Source organism: Beta vulgaris, chromosome 7 (assembly GCF_026745355.1).
Source record: "Beta vulgaris subsp. vulgaris cultivar EL10 chromosome 7, EL10.2, whole genome shotgun sequence".
Taxonomy (NCBI): domain Eukaryota; kingdom Viridiplantae; phylum Streptophyta; class Magnoliopsida; order Caryophyllales; family Amaranthaceae; genus Beta; species Beta vulgaris.
Genome location: NC_079208.1, coordinates 53,220,596 through 53,238,603, shown reverse-complemented (window position 1 = coordinate 53,238,603; position 18,008 = coordinate 53,220,596). Strand labels below are relative to the sequence as shown.

General features: G+C 35.1%; 1 protein-coding gene across 1 annotated transcript; it reads left to right on the top strand.

Moving 5' to 3' along the window:
- The first annotated feature begins 14,173 nt into the window (after positions 1–14,173).
- Positions 14,174–15,417, top strand: LOC104899755 (lysine-rich arabinogalactan protein 19). Its single transcript, XM_010687015.4, has one exon. The coding sequence runs from the start codon at positions 14,331–14,333 to the stop codon at positions 14,889–14,891; it is 561 nt and encodes a 186-aa protein (XP_010685317.1). The 5' UTR covers positions 14,174–14,330; the 3' UTR covers positions 14,892–15,417.
- Positions 15,418–18,008: the final 2,591 nt, after the last annotated feature.

Genomic DNA, 18,008 nt, shown 5'->3' with positions numbered 1-18,008 from the left:
CCCTGCACAGCTTAAGGGGTTAATTAGCCTTAATGACTAACGAAAACTTAATACCGTTAGTCATTAAGGGCATTTCGTGAATTTTATTGAAATAGTAAGGGTAATTGGTGCATTTTTTTAAATGTAGGGATACCTCATAAATTTTGAAAAATCACACAAGTACCTGGTGAAAAACCGTTTATTATACTTTTAGGATCATTTGCTTACTTGGAGTAGGCAAACTACAAATCATTATTCGTTAAAATATACTGTATAAAATAACACAAAATGTTGAAGTAACATTAAGATTTTCTTGGTGAACTTTCAATTTATTTTTGTGCAATTTATAAAGTTGCGATGGTGATTGGCATACATAAATGGCTGGATATCCAGGCTGATTCTGGTGGTAGCATACAACTGATTGATTTGATGGGACAAGACAAGAGGGAGACCCTGTACACTAATTGCAGAATGCAGATAATAGAAACAAATGAAAATAAAGGAAAGGACGATTTCTTTTGGCTGCAATTCCCAATTTGGAGCTTGTGCTTGCTTATCTTTGAGCTTTTATTTTTTTAAAAAAAATCCCTGATACCCCAATATTCTTGTCCTTCTACTCCAATTAGTTCCTTCCCGCTCCACTCACATTTTACTAATTTGGACCATTAAAGTTGTTAACTTTAATCGGTAAATGATACAAGTCGAGTTTGAGTTAGAGTTTGAGTTAGTTTGACTAGACTATTTAGCGTTTCAGCTCGTCTAGCGTGTGGCGGCTGACCAAATCTACAAATATAGATGTGGCCGGGCAAGCGCACTAGTCAGTTAGCCAGTTCATTTTCAAAAAGTTATATTTCACTGGTTTCTTATCGTAATCGAGCGTTTGACCAGGCGTTGGAAATATATCGAGCTAAATTTTTATCTCAAACTTAAATTTTCCAAAGAGATTAGGTGTGATGTGAGATATGACATTTTATAGTTGACCATTGTACACAAACGTTTATGAACAAATAAACTTACTTTTATAAGCAAATAAAGTTACTTGTATGAGTATATGGTTACTATTAACAATAAAAGCGTGTCACTACTATAGATAAATGTTATTTTTATACTAAAAGGGAAATCTAGTCAGAGTATTCTTATGAATGAATGAGGTTACTTATATGAAACAATGAAATTACTTTTGTGAATAATTAGGGTTACTTGTGATCTAATAGGATTACTCATGATTTAATAGGATTGCCATATACTTAAGTACGGTTACTTGTATGAATAATTAGGGTTACTTGTGATCTAATAGGATTACTCATGATTTAATAGGATTGTCATATACTTAAGTACGGTTACTTGTATGAAGAAATGGGGTTACTTTTGTGAACAATTGGGGTTACTCATATAATATTGATAAATGAGATTACTCGTATTGATAAATGATGGTTATTTTTGTAAATATTTGGGGTTACTCATCATGAATAGATGAGGTTATTGATATGAATAAATGAAGTTACTCATAAAATTAAATTAAGTTACTCAAATAATTAAAATAGGTTACTCATAAAATTAAACAAGGTTATTCCAAAAAGTAAATGAGGTTACTATAAAAAATAAATGGATTTACTCATATGATATTTTAAGGTTACGCGTAATAATAGAAGGGTAACTCTTATAAAAAAAAATAATTTACTTATGTGAACAAAACTAAGTTACTCATGATTATATAGGGTTACTGGTATGAATAAATAGGGTTACTCATTATGAACAAATGATGTTACTTGTATTAATAAATATGAGTTAGTTGTGTGAAAAATTGGGGTTACTAATATGAATAAAGGATATTACTATTGTGAACAATTGAGGTTAGTCGTATGAATAAATGGGGGTTAAATACTTTTGTAAACAATTGGGTTTACTCATACGATTAATTAGAGTTATCATATTATTAAATGAGGTTACTCTTATGAAAGAATGAGGTTACTAGTATTAAGTAATTGGGTTACTTTTGTTAACAAATGGGGTTACTCGTATGATTATATAGAGTCGTCGTATGATTAATTGAGGTTACTGTTATGAACAAATGAAGTTACTCATATGAATAAATGAGGTTACATTTATGAATAATTGGGCTTACTTGTATTAAAAAATGAGAGTTACTTGTGTGAATAATTGGAGATATTGATATGAATAAATGAGGTTATTAGTATAAACAATTGAGGTTAATGATATGAATAAATAAAGCTATTGATAAGATAAAGTAGGTTACATATAATATTTTAGGATTACACATCTATATATCTATACTAATATATTAAAAGGCGTTCATAAGAATGTCTATGTGCGATGTGGCACTCTCCTCTAAGGTTCTAATGCAAATACTCTATTTTCATGTCAAACCCCTCAACTCAAAAAAATATGTTGTGTGGTTAGAAAGTATCAAACACTTGACCTTTGAAATAGAAAGTGAAAGCTTAACCATTGATCCAACATAACATCATTGTTTAATATTTAAAAATAAAATATAATAAGGTCTTGTAATTATATCTCATTAAAAAACTACACAAGTAGTTGGATACCTAACACATTAATGATAATGATAGTAGATATTGTAGACATAAACTCTTACTCCAATTTCTTGTATTCTTCAAATTATGACGTCAATTTTTTCCTAACAAGACAAAAAATTACGAAAAGAAACAATCCGGAGCATTTCTCGGGACACTCACTAGTTACAATAAAAAGGGGTTACTTTTAATTATAAACAAAATAGATTACTTATATAAACAAAAAGGGTTACTCATTTGATTTAATGGGTTATTTATTGTATTCTCAACTCTTCTCCATTAATAACTAATCAACATTCAACAAATTTTAAAGCTTAAACTACACCACACCATTCCCTTAACCAACACTACACGTCTACACCATTCCCTTGACACAAAAACCACCAACACATAAACAAAATCGCATACAAGAGCTTCCATTATATTTTTATTTTTTTTGGTGTTTGCACCCGGTTCACCCTTCGGGCTACATCCGGATCGAGGCAAAGTTCGGGGTGGTTAGGTTGCATTCCTCTCCCAAGGGTGTTGCGGGGATTCGAACACGGGTCCGTCCTACCAAAGCCAGTCCCCATCACCACTGGGACAACACTTACTTGGTGCTTCCATTATATTATTAAATCATCATACTGTCAATTTTACTTTATCAATTTATTGCATCAGAGGTCCATTGATGCTCAAAAAAGTATGCAACAGAGTTCCCCAACACATGTTATGGTCATCAATATGCTCCACATTAAGACCTATAAACCATGAACCAAGGGATACATCTTCATTCACAAACAACTCATGAGCACAAAATTAAAGCTTCAATAGCTGTAACTCCAAAACTGTAACGCCCCGACTACTAATTCACCATTTAAGATAATCTAATTAGCAGCGGAATACCTATTTAGTCAAGGCATTACTGCGGCACCTTCGGTTAGGAAGGTGCAAGGCCACAATCATAAAACTATTTAAACATTAAGAGATATAATAGTGATAACTTAGACATCTTATATTATAATAAAGTAGACAACGTTAACGTTTACTTGACATAACAACGATAACTCATATCAAAGCATATGGTCTTACATTCTAGTTAAGTTAACCTTACAAGTTAGTAGCACTAATACTAGATGATTTAATAAGGTGGTAATCCTTGCCACTACGCAGTACCATCGTCCCCAGCAGTACCTAAAACATAAATACAAAACGTTATGAGCCGAGGCTCAGTAACAAACTACCCTAGCAACGTAAACTCATTTCAACTCATTTTATTTACAAAACAGGGGGAAAGAATAATTCAAACATTTACGAAAACAAAATTCATTCAATTCACTTTAATAGTCCATGATTCCATTTCATCAGTTTTTACTCTGGTTGATGTACGTCAGTCAGTGCTGGGACGTCTCCCAGTATGTGTATGCACCACTGTGCAAGGGCCTTGGCCCCGGGCATTGCCCTACACCAGTAAACAGTAGTGGGCCAGTGCCCCAGTAAACAGTATCGGGCCAGTGCCCCAGTAAACAGTACGGTACGTGCACGACCTTCAGTCAGTCAGTAGGTACAACCAACCAGTTCTTCCACTTTACTTTATCATGTTACGTTTCTTTTATTTTAACAGTGATCAGTGTAATACAGTAACTTCCATCAATATTTCATAAACAATATCATTTTCAGTGATCAGTATACCTCTGTAACTCAGTATCTTTCAGTCTTTTAAAATTGTATAAATCTCAGGATACGTAATCAAAACATGTAATAATATTCCCGCAACTCAAAAACACATGTTCATAAATCATCATTTCAGTAGCATATTATAAAAACGCATTTCAAAGGAATTGCGGGTACCAGCAGTAGTTGTTACCTTGATGCAGAATAATAAAATAATCCTCTTCTTATGTCCTTGATATCGTCCTTACTGAGCTCCGAGGAACGAGTTCTTTTAAGTTTCAAAACGAGTATTTTTATAAGTTAGAAGTTAATAGAAACATTAATATAAGTGCTCTTTAAGTATGATTCTTAATTTACAATATTATTTATGTAAGTTATATAATCTAACTTATTTCGCGGTTATGTAATACGTTGAAGTTATACTAGCTTATCCAAAAATCTTTATACTTAGTTCCATAGATATTATTTAGAAATCAAATTAAAAGTATTACTAATCCTTTAGTCGTATTACTATATTTTAAGCTTATAAATTAATAGTTGCATAATCATTTAAAGGAGTTACAAATTGGAATTATGAGTGACTATATAAGGAAAATACCTTACTACAACATTCCTTGCCTAATTTCCCATGAATTGTTATTATTATTCTAATAACCACTAATGAACTAAATATCAACTCATTTTGTAAACTAAGTGTTACTAGTATTCAATAAAGAATTCAGGTTATAAGATCTAGAAAGTAATTAGTTTAACATAACATTTTTAATTAACCCTTAACATAAATATTAACATAACTATTTGAAGGTTTAATTTACACAAGTGATTTAATTAAGCCCACAAAACAGTCCACTTAAGTCCAATAAATAAACAAGCAACCAATGAATCAAGTTGGTTTAGTTAAGGTAAATCAGATTTTAGGCCCACTTAGGTTAATTAGTAAATGGTAGTAATTAGGCTTGCCTTATAACATTTTAAACCATATTTTTAGAGAGAAGAATAAACGGTTATTTCACCAAATACCCCTGACAAATCAAAAATTTCACAATATACCCTCAATGTTTCAACAATTCACCATATACCCCTGACATTTCATTTTTGCGCACCAAATACCCTTTTTTTAACGTCCGTTATTTCTCCGTTAGCTTTATTTACGATTTTGCCATTATTAATCCTAAACCCTAATTCTAATCTAACCCTAACCCTAATCTAACCCTTAAACCTAAACCCTCACCCAAACCCTAACCTACCCAGCCCACCACCCCTCCACCCCCAGGCCCAACCCCCACCCCAGCCGCACTCCCTCCCCCTCCCCCACCGCCGATGTGTGTGCCGGCCTCCCCCACCCCCACCGCGGCTACTTTTGTCGGCCTCCCCACCCCCACCGACGCATCGTCGACCACCCCTTCGCGTCCGACCCTAATCAGATTTCAACCACGAACAGAGGAGAGAGAAAGCGAGTGCGACGCGCAGCTCCGGCGAACAGAAGTGCGTGGTGCGTGGTGATTTCGAGCAGGGGGGTTTCCGCGACAAAACAAACGGGGGATTTGCGCAATGAAAACAGAGAGGGGAGAGGTGGGGGTTGCGGCGAGGGAGGGGGAGGGGTGGGAGTTACGCGACGAAAACAGAGAGGGGAGGGGTGGGGTTGCGGCAGAGGAGGAGAGGGTGGGGTTGCGGTAGAGGGAGGGGAGGGTGGAGGTTGCACAGAGGGAGGGGAGGGGGTGGGGGCTGCGGCGGGGGAAGGGAGGGGAGTGGTGGGGGTTTTGTGTTCGAAAGGGAGGGTGAGGGGTGGCGAACAGACGCGCAGGGAGGGGAGGGGGTGGCCGGCACGCGCACCGTCGGTGCGGTGGGTGGGGAGGCCGGCCAAACATCGACGGTGGGGGAGAGGGAGGGGTTGAGGCTGGGGTGGTGGAGGGGAGGGGGGGTGGGGGCTGCCAAGGGGTAGGGTTAGGGTAAGGGGGAGGGTTTAGGGGTAGGATTAGGGTTAGCTTAGGTTAGGTTTAATTAGGATTAGGGTTGATGATGGCAAAATTGTAAATAAAGCTAACTGTGGGTTAACGGCAGTTAGGCAAAAGGGTATCTGGTGCACGTTTTCGAAAACTCAAGGGTATACGGTGCATTTCTGAAACATTGAGGGTATATTGTGAATTTTTTGATTTGTCGGGGGTATTTGGTGAAATAACCGAAGAATAAAAGGAGAGAGGGTGAAGTACCTCTGCTCTCTTGGAGCAGGGACGAACAGCAGACAAGGGAGCTCGGAGCTCCGGCTAAACCAAACAGCAGATCGCGGTGGTGTGGCGCAGCGCGAACGGTCGGCGGTTTCCTCGGAGCTTCGGCGGCGGCGGAAAATACGAGCAACAGCAGCGAGCAACGCACAAACCAGAGGAGTGGGCGAAGAAAGGAGGAGAGAGAATGTTCGTGGAGGAATTCGAAGGTGACGACAGAGTGCGCGAGAGGGGAGAGGGGACTGGGGGGGTTGGTGGCGCGACTGGGTTACGCGGCGGGGGAAAGGTCGGAAGTGGGCATCCGTATGTCGGTGGCGGCAGGCGACAGGGAGGGATTCAGGTGGTGGTGCGCGGTGGTCGAACGGAGGGAAAATAGAGAAGTGAAAGAAAAATTCAAACTTTGTTTCCAAATTCTTTTTAATTGATGTAAATTTCTGGATTATTGTTGTTGATTTTTGATTGTAAAACTCAACCATTCCTCCCTATTTATAGAGAAACTTCCATCTCAGTAGATGAATTTCAGAATTTTAAATTACCAAAACCATTTAAGAAAACAAGTGGCTAAATTCAGGGGTTTTGAGAAAACCAGTGGATTAAGGGTGGTTGAGAGAGTTAAAGCTCAATTAAATTTACTAAGATAGTTTTTGACTTGTTGAGAAATCTCCATTCTTGTCCTTCCACGTATGGAGGAGGAAGAAGATGAAGTTATTGCTTTCCTTTGTGTTTTCTGATTTTTGGAGAAGAAAAGTACTAGGCTTTTTTTTTTTTTTTTTTTTGTTTTGTTTTGTTTGGGCCTCAAAGGATTTGGGCATTGGGTCCATCAGAATTTTTTAACCTTAAGTCCTACATCATTTACAAGATTGATGCTAAATTTAGTAACTTAATTTATGAGCTTCATTAACCAAAAATTACCAAACAAAATAACTTAGAAATTAACTTAGAAATTTTTAATTACTAAATTTGGATCGTTTTTAGTTGATTAATTACGATTAGTTATTAATTAAATAATATTAAAACTTGGGGATATTACAAAAACCAATTCAAAGATTGAAAAGCACTTCAAAACCACAAAATCGATTGAAAAAAAAAACATCAACTCCATTAGGTAAGGAGCACGAATTTCACGATTTTATCGCTATTTTCAGCTTTCGCTAATGAATAGTTAAAGATATGGTTCGCGAGAGTTCCATGAATGGACGAGTCTTTCTTTCAGATGAAATGTTTTGGTACTTCTACTTCGTGAATGCATGTTCTTGTGAATTTCGTCACTTTGAGCCTGATCGTTGTGACTTTTGCTATGATTCTTGCTGATTTTGTTGTTTTTTTGTTCGAGTGATTTTTTTCCTAGGGATTATTGTTCTGGAATGGAGGATTTAGAAAGGAGGAAGAGAGAGGAATTGAGGAGAGAGAAAATGTGGGTCACGAAATTCATCATTCTCAAACTCAAAAATTCAAAGAGGAAAGGAGGAAAGAGGAAGAAAGAGGAAAAGAGGAGAGAGAAAATATGGGTTATGTGGGCTTTTTTGGTTGTAAAACATCGCGGGCATTATATGTAGGTCACCCACAATATAAGTGTGGCCGGCCACATATAAGAATTTGTGTTAGCATTTTGAGTCGAGCTGGAACTGAATCGAGCTCGCTCGAGTTGGGTTTTGATCGAGTCGGGATTGGACAAAGTCGAATTTTGACTGAGTATATCTCAAGTAGCATACAAGTGTCTCGAGTTAAAAGCAATCATAAGTTAGAAAATGAGTCGAATCTTATGTATTTTGCTATAGATTATTGGGTATTTGAGCTTCTTATGAGTTTTCGAGTTAAGTATCGAGTTGATCAACTCGACTCATCAACATCTTGAGCTCGATTCGAGCTTTGACGAGTTGTTATTAAGTAGCTCGCTAGTTGTCTCGTCTCATTTACACCTCTAGTCATCTTCGACAAATTTCTCACATTTGTTGCCTAAATAAAATGTAAATTAAATTCAATGTTTTGGAATTGCTTTAGATCTTAAAATGATCTTAGTCTAAAACCATCTTAATTAAATTGTCATATTTTAATAATCATGATAATATAAATATCTAAAAATCACCCTTGATATTTTCTACTCTTATTTTATACCAATTATGAATATGATGAATAATACTTTGTTGACAACGTCTTCTATTATTTATTTCTTTCAAATTAAAAATTTATTTATAAATGTTACTTTCCATATCTCTAGAGATATTTACATTAAGCTTTACATCAAAACGAATTATTTAAGAACTTTAATTGTTCATGATGATACTTAGGGTGCGTTCTGCTCAACTTAAAAAATTAAGTTTCAGGTCCAATAAGTTCAGATAAGTTGCAATAAGGTCTAATAAGGGCAATAAGTTCCAATAAGGTCTAATAAGGTCCAATAAGTTCCAATCAGGTGCAATAAGTTCCAATCAGGTCTAATAAGGTCCAATAAGTTCCAATCAGGTCTAATAAGGTCCAAATAGTCAATGTTCAATAAACATTTGTATTATGATCCATTATTTTGTTATTCATAATTTCATATCACTATTAGCTGATTATGTTATTATTAGAATTTCAATTGTTAAAGTACCCCAATGACAAGACTATTAGAATGTTATTAATTATTATTATTCATAATTTCTAGTAGTGTTTTATAAAATCAAAACAATACTATTAGATATATTAGTGGTGAAAGTTATGTATAGACAAATATATAAATAGTAATTTTTTTTTGTTAAATTAATTATCATAAGAGATATTTAATAATCATTATTTTTTAAAGGACAAATTATAATAATTATTACTCCATAAAAAATTTTGAGGGGTAGTATTTACGTTAGTGGTAATATTTATGTTATTCATGGTCAATATTTTTGTCAAATAAGGTCAAATAAGTTTCAATCAGGTTCAATAAGGTCTAATAAGTTTCAATCAAGTCCAATAAGGTCTAATAAGTTTCAATTAGGGCCAATAAGGTCTAATAAGTTTCAATAAGTTCCAATAAGATCCAATAAGTTCCAATAAGGTTCAATCATATCCAATAAGTTGAATTAGGTCCAATCAGGTTTAATAAGTTCCAATAAGTTCAGTTCAGATAAGGTCCAATAAGTTTAGGGCTAATAAGTTGAATAGAACGCACCCTTAATCTCCATTTCCTACATTTTTTTTTCCTTCTAATGTTACCCTATAACCATTTCATATCTAATGTTTTTTTTTTTGAGGAATCATCTAATGTTACTTCTAAACCTTTCTCAGATAGTGGAAATCTTTCCTTTCTTTGTTTGAGCAACAAGACAAAAAATGCTTCATGAAAAATCTCTTCTTCTCAACGGATGGTGATTTGCCCTAATATTCAGTGTAGTTATTGTGTTGGTGATGCGGTGTAACAAATTACCGGTTAAGGTATCATACCTTCTTCGTTTTTGTTTCATGCTCTTAGTTTGACCCTTTTCATCTCTAAAAAAAATTACAAATTAGAAGAAAAATGTTAATGTGTTAATTCACATGTGAGCTTGTCTCACATTGACGAAAAAGAGAGAGAATGATTAACATATAAGCTTAATGAATTACTCCTTCTTTTGTCAATTGGTTTTAGGATGTAACCTATTGCGGGCTTGTGTGTGGTTATTCTCTTCTTCAGTGTGGGCCTGTATGTGCAAGCTCAATGATGTATTTGTCATGGTATTAGAACAGATTTGTCAAGAATGCATACACTTCTAAAGTAGAGTAGCTTCTTTGATACATGGTTAAAGATATTGTATTTTTTTAATACAAAGATATTGTAAATTTTGTTAAGAATCATAAATTTTTTTTACACTTTATACAATTTAATCCCTAATGTTATTCGGTCCCCCTCCCCCCTCCCTCTTTCTTTACCCATAAAGAAAACTATTTCCTTTGTTTGTATTAGGGTTCTTTGGTTCGAGAATAATTGATTAGATATCCAAAAGTTATAATCCTTCCTAGAAATAGCTTCTACGACGATAGGCATAAACATGTGAATGATAATTGAACAAAAGAAAAGGAGGTTTTCATATGGATTCGCTAAAAAAAAGAAACAATGTAAGTTGGTGGATGTTTTGATTGCAACGTTTTGATTTTCACATTACCCAATGTATAATTACACTAATACAAAACATCACCGACATCTAACATACTACTATTTGGCTAACATATTAACCATAAAAGTATAGTCACGACTAGCATATGAATATCACAAAGACTAAAGTATTGCAACTACAAATAAACGAATGAAGTACTTATTAATTATTAAGTGCCGAATTTAGATAATAGGAACCAAAATATAAAATATATGCACCACATATAAAGAGAGAACAAAAAGAAGAAGAATGTAGTACATGGTGAAAGATGGACCAGAGAGCTGTCTATCTCATAGTCATAGAGGAGAATTAGTTCATATTGTCTCCAAGAAAATACAAAGACAAAGCTCGGGTCCTATCCCATCAAGGTTTTCTATAGTCTGGACCATTTTTTCAATCACATTTGGGCTACCATTCTTCAAATTTGCAAGATGGGCTTTCTTTACCAAATTGGGAACCAAAAGAAGCCCTGGAAATTAATTTTAATTTTGGAATTTTTTGAACCTTGTTTTGTTATATTTTGTTTTTGCGTATATAACTCATTTATCAGATATTTCCACCATATATGTCGTTGATAAGATGTAGGGTCTCCAAGAGAACGTATTGTGTCGGACTCGTCCGACCATAATCTTGGTCGGACGACTTTCAGGTGGTTTCAATTTTTTTTCAGGTAGTCTTCATTTTTTTTCAGGTGGTTCCAATTTTTTTTCAGGTAGTCTTCATTTTGTTTTCAGTTAGTCTTTTTTGTTTTTCAGTGGGTTTTTGTGCTTCAGTTAGACTTACTTGGGTTTCAGTTGGTCTTTATTCTTTTTCAGGTAGTCTACATTTTTCTTCAGGTAGTCTTCATTTTGTTTCAGTTAGTCTATTATTTCTTTCAGTTGGTCCATTATTTCTTTCAGTTGGTCCAACTGAAAGAAAAGAAAGTCCAACTGAAAGAAAAGAAAGTCTAACTGAAAGAAAAGAAAGTCCACCTGAAAGAAAACAAAGTCTAACTGAAAGAAAAGAAAGTCTAACTGAAAGAAAAGAAAGTCCAACTGAAAGTAAACAAAGTCCAACTGAAAAGAAAACAAAACACTAACCTCTACTTTCTCTCATTTTTTCCTTCTTCTTCATTCCTCTTAGCTGATACTCCATACTCATGTTCAGACAAAAAATGTGGTTAGTGTTCACTTCCTAGCACCTTCAAAGTATCTTGGATTGATATTGTAGGTTTTCTTCGTGTTGAGTTTCCTCGCTTGTGCGGTATATTGAGGATTGTTCGTTTTCTTCTTGTTGAGTTTCCTTCTGTTTATGTTATTCTCATCTAATATAACATATTCTCTTCTCTCCTGTATCTTTTGTATTTCTATCTTTTAACTTCTATCCTCAATACGGTATCCCTTCTCTCTCTTAAAGTGCTGCTGCTGTGCTTCATAAGCTTGAATTCAATATAATTTGAGTTTTCTGCATTTTTCTATTTCGCACCTTCATCTCTCACAACTTTCTTGAATATAGGTATGGTTGCATAATACAGGTTACGAACGGGAGTGGTCGTCCGACCAAATGTATTGTGTCAGACGGTCTGACACAATACTTTCACGGTCTTCAAACTCCAATTACTATTGTAATCTTGTGCCGTTGTAAGAGGTAATTTGTCAAAATTTATCTAATAAAAAAATTATTGAAAAACACTGCCTAATTAAATGTTTTAGGTTGAAAAAACTGCCTAAGGGCCTGTTCTCTTCGGCTTAAAATAGCTGGACTGAATTGAATTGAACTAAACTGATCTGAACTGAATTGAACTGAACTGATCTGATCTGAACTGAACTGAACTGAATTGAACTGAACTGAATTGAACTGAAATGAATAGTGATATGTGAGAGTAAAAGTATTGTCAAGAGCTGAACTGAACTGATATGAACTGAATTGAACTGAACTAAACTGAAAATAAGCTGGGGAGAACAGGCCCTAAGTACCACTACTTTATGTTGAAATATAAGGGATTGGCCAATCTTCCTTCATTGAACTACCTCAACATAATAGTGACTTGTATGAATTATAGTTTTGTTGTTAGATCTACAACTTTTTTTACAAGTTTGTTTGATTAATAATATAGTTTTAGCTTTGAATAAAATAGTTGTAATTTGTTAATTGTAGACAAATTCAGAATTTCTCTATATATCTATCAAATGAAATTTTGACTTGTTTTGACCTACTGTATTACAATCACCTAACTATCTACTTGTTATAGTTGAGTACTTTGTATTTTTGTTTGTTCATGAGAATATTACCATTTTCTTTAGCGTAGTTCGTTGATAGTTTCAAAGCAATCAATAGTTTATTGAAAAGTGTAAAAAAATTTGTGATTTTTAACACTTTACATGGTGGTATAATTTATTTTTAAGAGAATTAAGCCGGTTTCCCATTTCGATGGATGTAGTCTAAATCTATTACACTTAACCCCATTAGCCACGAGTTACAATCAAATAGGTATATGCTAATGTCAATTGACCCTACAAACCAACAAATGTCATGCAACACATTTTTTCATTACTTATACACACTCTCATAAAACTCTGCAATAAGTAACTCATCCCAAAATTACTTTACATAGAAAATAAAGTATCTCAACATATAAACACACTTTACTGGTGAAGGTAAGTCGTGTATATACAATATCATCATCAAGCATAATTAGTGCATTAAGCCTTTTATCAAGACACTAATCAAATTGTTACACCAACTCGAAACTTATCCAACAAACAATTTATTACCATTTTACTATCGTTACAGTACAATTAATCGTAATTTTCCAGACCCACGTGTATATGAACCCCTTCTCTCCAACCTCAACGACCCAAAATCGAGCATGAACCGTGATTTGAACCGCTTTACCAGAAGATTTACCGTCTATACTTACAACTTGCGACAACCATTGAACATGATCTTAATAACCGACTCCTTATCATATCATCACATATTTCCTAGCTTTGTTTTCTTGTTAACAATCGATCTTAACCTTTCATACTACAAAACTATACCCATATGGTAAAATTTTCATCTTTCTTATCAAATCAAAATATAAAAGTACAAAATATCAAAAACCAAAAAAAAAAAAACAAGTCTCTCACAATTTCCTTGTAGCTGCCGTCTCTCTCTCTCTAGAAAAACAGCGTGTGATACTCTGTCTGTGGAAGGAGATCAAATCACACATATTCACATCCCTGATTCCTCCCAACCAAACCAACAAATATAAACTCAACCGTTGCTCCGCGCGTCTGTTTTTCTCTCTCTTCAACCCATATTCTTTGTTTGGAGACTTTTCTCTCTCTCTCTCTCTCTCTCTTGGGGGGAAAATTCAGATTGAGAAAAACCCCCCTTTTAATTTCTCAATTGACAGCTTATTTTTCTCCACTACAAACCTAATTCCGAATTTCATTTTATCGATCCCCTTATCTATTTTAACCAATTTTAAACAAGAACAAATTTTCATGAGTGGCAATTTCATCAAACCCAGATTTTTCATGCCCTAACCCTAGATTTCTTTATTTGATTTTGTGGGTTTTGTTTATTGTGCGTTTATTGAGATAGTAATCGAAGTTTAATCAATTTTGGTGCAAAAGAAAGGTGCCCAGTTCGTGGATTTTCTGGAAATTAAGATCAAGGTTGATTGAAAGGGGTTTTATTGGAAGGTAAAATTATCTACATTTTTCATCAATTTCTTAAGTTTATATAAGATTGTGGTGGATTTGAGGAAAAACCCAGATGATTTAAATTTGTGGGTATGTATTAAAATCTGTGAAATTTGAGAAAAAGGAAGGAATTTGTTTTTTGTAGCAATTATGGAGGTTAGGGTATCATTATTGAAGTTGGTAATTTTGGGGGTTTTATTAGCTTATTGTACTATTACAATTGTTGAATCACAACAACAATCCCAAGAATCTCAACAACAACAACAACAACAACAATCTCAACCTTCACAAACAAGGCAAGGTGAAGTAGATACACAACAACCACCACCACAACAACCACCTCCCCAACAACCACCACCTCCACAACAACCACCACCACCATCACCACCTCCTCCTTCTCCTCCCCCGCCTTCGCCTCCGCCTCCATTTTCTCCCCCTCCTTTGCCTTCACCACCCCCTCCTATATCGCCGCCTCCGAGTATTCCTCCTCCACCATTATCGCCATTGCCTCCGCCTCCGCCACAACACCGTCACGCTCAACAACCACACAATGTGGCCAATCCCAATTCTCAAGCTAGCAATGGGAGTTCCAATCTCAATACGGGTAAAAAGATTGGATTGCTGTTTGCTGGTATTGCTGTCATTTTGCAAATTGGGGTGATCAGTTTTCTAGCTTTTAAGAGGAGACAGCTTTATAAGATGCGTGGCTAAAATCATTCATTGGTTTATGAGTTATGACTTATGAAATATGATGGAGAAGCAGAGTTTTCCTTTTAGTATTCACTTGTTATGCTTTAGTGATTAACTTTTATATGGCGGAATTCGGATTGGATTGGATTGAATTGAAGTGGTGGGTATAGTGGGTGAATGGTGAGGAGGAGAGATAGGATTTAATCAGTTTTTGGGAAGATTTGAGGCATTGGAATTTGAGCAACGGAGGAGGATTATTCATTTGGGGTTCTTCTTTCTGTAAATGGGGTAAATCTTTGATTGTTTTTCTTCTTTTTTTTTTTGATATTTTTCCCTTCTTAAATTTGTGTTGAGATTCATATATCTTGTTTTTAATACATTGACTTATAATTCATACTTGGGAACATGGAGTTTTTACCCCTCCATATTCTTGTACTGGTTTTATTTTTACTAACAATTGACCTAGATGGCTAACGTTGTACAATATGACTGTAAATTAGAGGAGCTATGAATATGTTTTAATTAAAGCAGGTTTCATACTTTGTTATTTGTGTTTGTGAATCTTGACTTTACACTTAGTGACATTTTGATTATCCTCTCCATCGCGAAGATAAATGAATGCTTGTTTTATTGAGCAATTTCCAGTGCGTTGGGTCAATTTGTTTGATATTTCACCCGAGTTCCAGTCAAATGAGCATCAGCATCCATCTTACATGCTCTCTCCAAAACTTCATAGTTGAGGGACGAGGTGATTTGGCAAGAGTTCCTGAACTTATTGATGCTAGAAAGAGGTTAAGTTTGTTTTGTAGGCATCACAAAAGTGTTCCTTCGTCACTCGTACCTTAATTCACAATTATCTTTGGAGCAACAAATGTCACTTCTTTTTTTCATGTTGATGAGTCTGCTGGTGTGTGGTATACCAGTATTGGTACCATGAGTTCATACATTGGCCTACCTATATTCTCTTTGTAATAGCATAGAATAATCATAGATGGACTATCAAACCATGTACATCGGCTTCTCAAAACTATTTGCACGGTGCAAAATGCTGTAATTGGTTGGGTCACTCAGTGTCGTGACTTTCGACTTAGTTTGTGGGACTTGGATCATCTGGCATCGATTTTAGAATCGATTGTTAGTTCAAGTGTGCTAGTTTTTTTTTTCTTTTTCCAGAAAAGTTGCTATAGTTGCATCGAGGTGACTTCGAGCAAGATGGCTAGGTGGACGAGATCCCGGCTCCCTACCCACAATGAAACTCTCAAAGTCTCAACCACTTGGGCCGATTAACTAAGAGTTTCACCAGAAAACCCCCATCATAACACATCACTTCTAACCTCATAGTTGGAATGTGGGAGCTCTAAGGTAGTCCTCACACTTAATCCTCGAGTTTTCGGCTTTGGTTAGAATAGTCATAGTTGACTGTGCATGTCCGTATAATGTTTTGGATGTATGTTTAATATGTGACAAGGTAAGTTAAGGTCGTAGAGTAAGACAGATCAACTTTTGGGATATTGTCTGAGATTTAAGAAAATACTTGTTCAAAGGATGATGACTGATGAATAAGTGTGGAACATATACATGTGCACTTTGGCTGGTCTGGTCTGGTCTTAAAAGTGCTTAAATTCACTCGTTAAGGTTGTTGAGAATTGATGAAATTTTGGTCTTGTGGTTAATATTGGCTTTTGTATCTCCTTTGAACAAACAGAAAATTGAACAAGTCATTCTTAACTCTTTAAGTGGGTTCTGAGCTCATCTCTCTGAACTTGGGGATGGATTTTGTAGTTTTGAATGTGTTATATTTTGTTAAATTTACAGTAAAATTTATGGTTGACTTCTCAAGTAAATTCCCAGATGCGAGATAGCAGGGTTACTTTACAAAAGGGGGTGAAAGATCTGGTTTAAAAACTCGGATCGGATCTATTGCCTTTTTGGATCTCGAACTTTTTTTTATACGTATCTGATCCGAAATTTGAAAAAGGATATGGATCTTAGAGTTTCGATCTCGTTTCATTGTGATTTCGGTAAAAAAAATGCGCATAATATGAGTATTTGGTTGGCTATATGCCTATATGAAATTGGATATTAGATCTGGTTATCTGAATTCTTGCATGCTATAAGCAAAAACCGGATTAAATTTTGGAAATAACCAAATAATGAAGTGTCAAACAATTCTCACCATTCTATGAACGCGTTAGTAGAAATTACCAACCCATTTTCCAATCATCACTTTTCCTAACTTTCATCTCTACTTGCGGTCTTTGCTAATTTTTGTTTATTATATCTACTTGATGAAAATTAATGGATCAATAAGTGAACATAAGTTATATAGAATAAAGCTTAAATATTGAATTTTGTTTTAGCAAAAAAGTTAATCGATCAATAAGTGAAGATAAGTTGGACAGAAAAAAAGTCTAAATACTAAATTTTGTTTTTGCGAAAAAGTTAATTAATTACAAGTCGTGGGCATCTATGATAGGGAGTAGTAAGAAACTCCCTACATCAAAAGTTTAAATTGTTGTATTAAGATTTCACTATACCTTCGCATGACGGGTTCATCATTCTATTCCATGGTGCTAAAACAAGGCCGCTTTGTATAGTATCTTATGTGTCGTAAAAGTTTTTAAATCTACCGAACTAATAGTAACTGCATCGTAAAGGTGTGAAAAACTTCGTGTTTTAAGTGGGTTCAAGGAACATCTCATGGTTTGAGCTGATATTTGGCGGTACGACAATCATATCATCTCGAATCCCGCATCACCATGACCGAAAATCGCATTTTCGAACTATGATCTATTCTAAGTTTGACGTTAATATTGATATATGTTGCGAAAATGTATCGATAACAATCAATAAATCAGTTCGCATTAGACGAATTTTTTGTTAAATGAAGTCTCCGAAGTCTAACGAGGAGAGACATAATATAATAGTTGTATACGGATGGAATAGCTCTCCAACAGAGAGAGAACATTTGGGTTTGCAGGAGAGGAGGAAAGAGAAAAACGGATGACAACCTAACTAATTAAACGATTAAAAGTAACGATTAGTGATTACTTGCTGACAATCCTATCTTCTACAAAATAATTCTGAGGAAAAAGACAATCAATTTTAGTAAGTTAGACCAAGTCTCAACAGTAATAA

Coding starts and splice junctions, on each gene's coding strand:
- LOC104899755 (XM_010687015.4), top strand. CDS start 14,331: ATGGAGGTTAGGGTATCATTATTGAAGTTGGTAATTTTGGGGGTTTTA.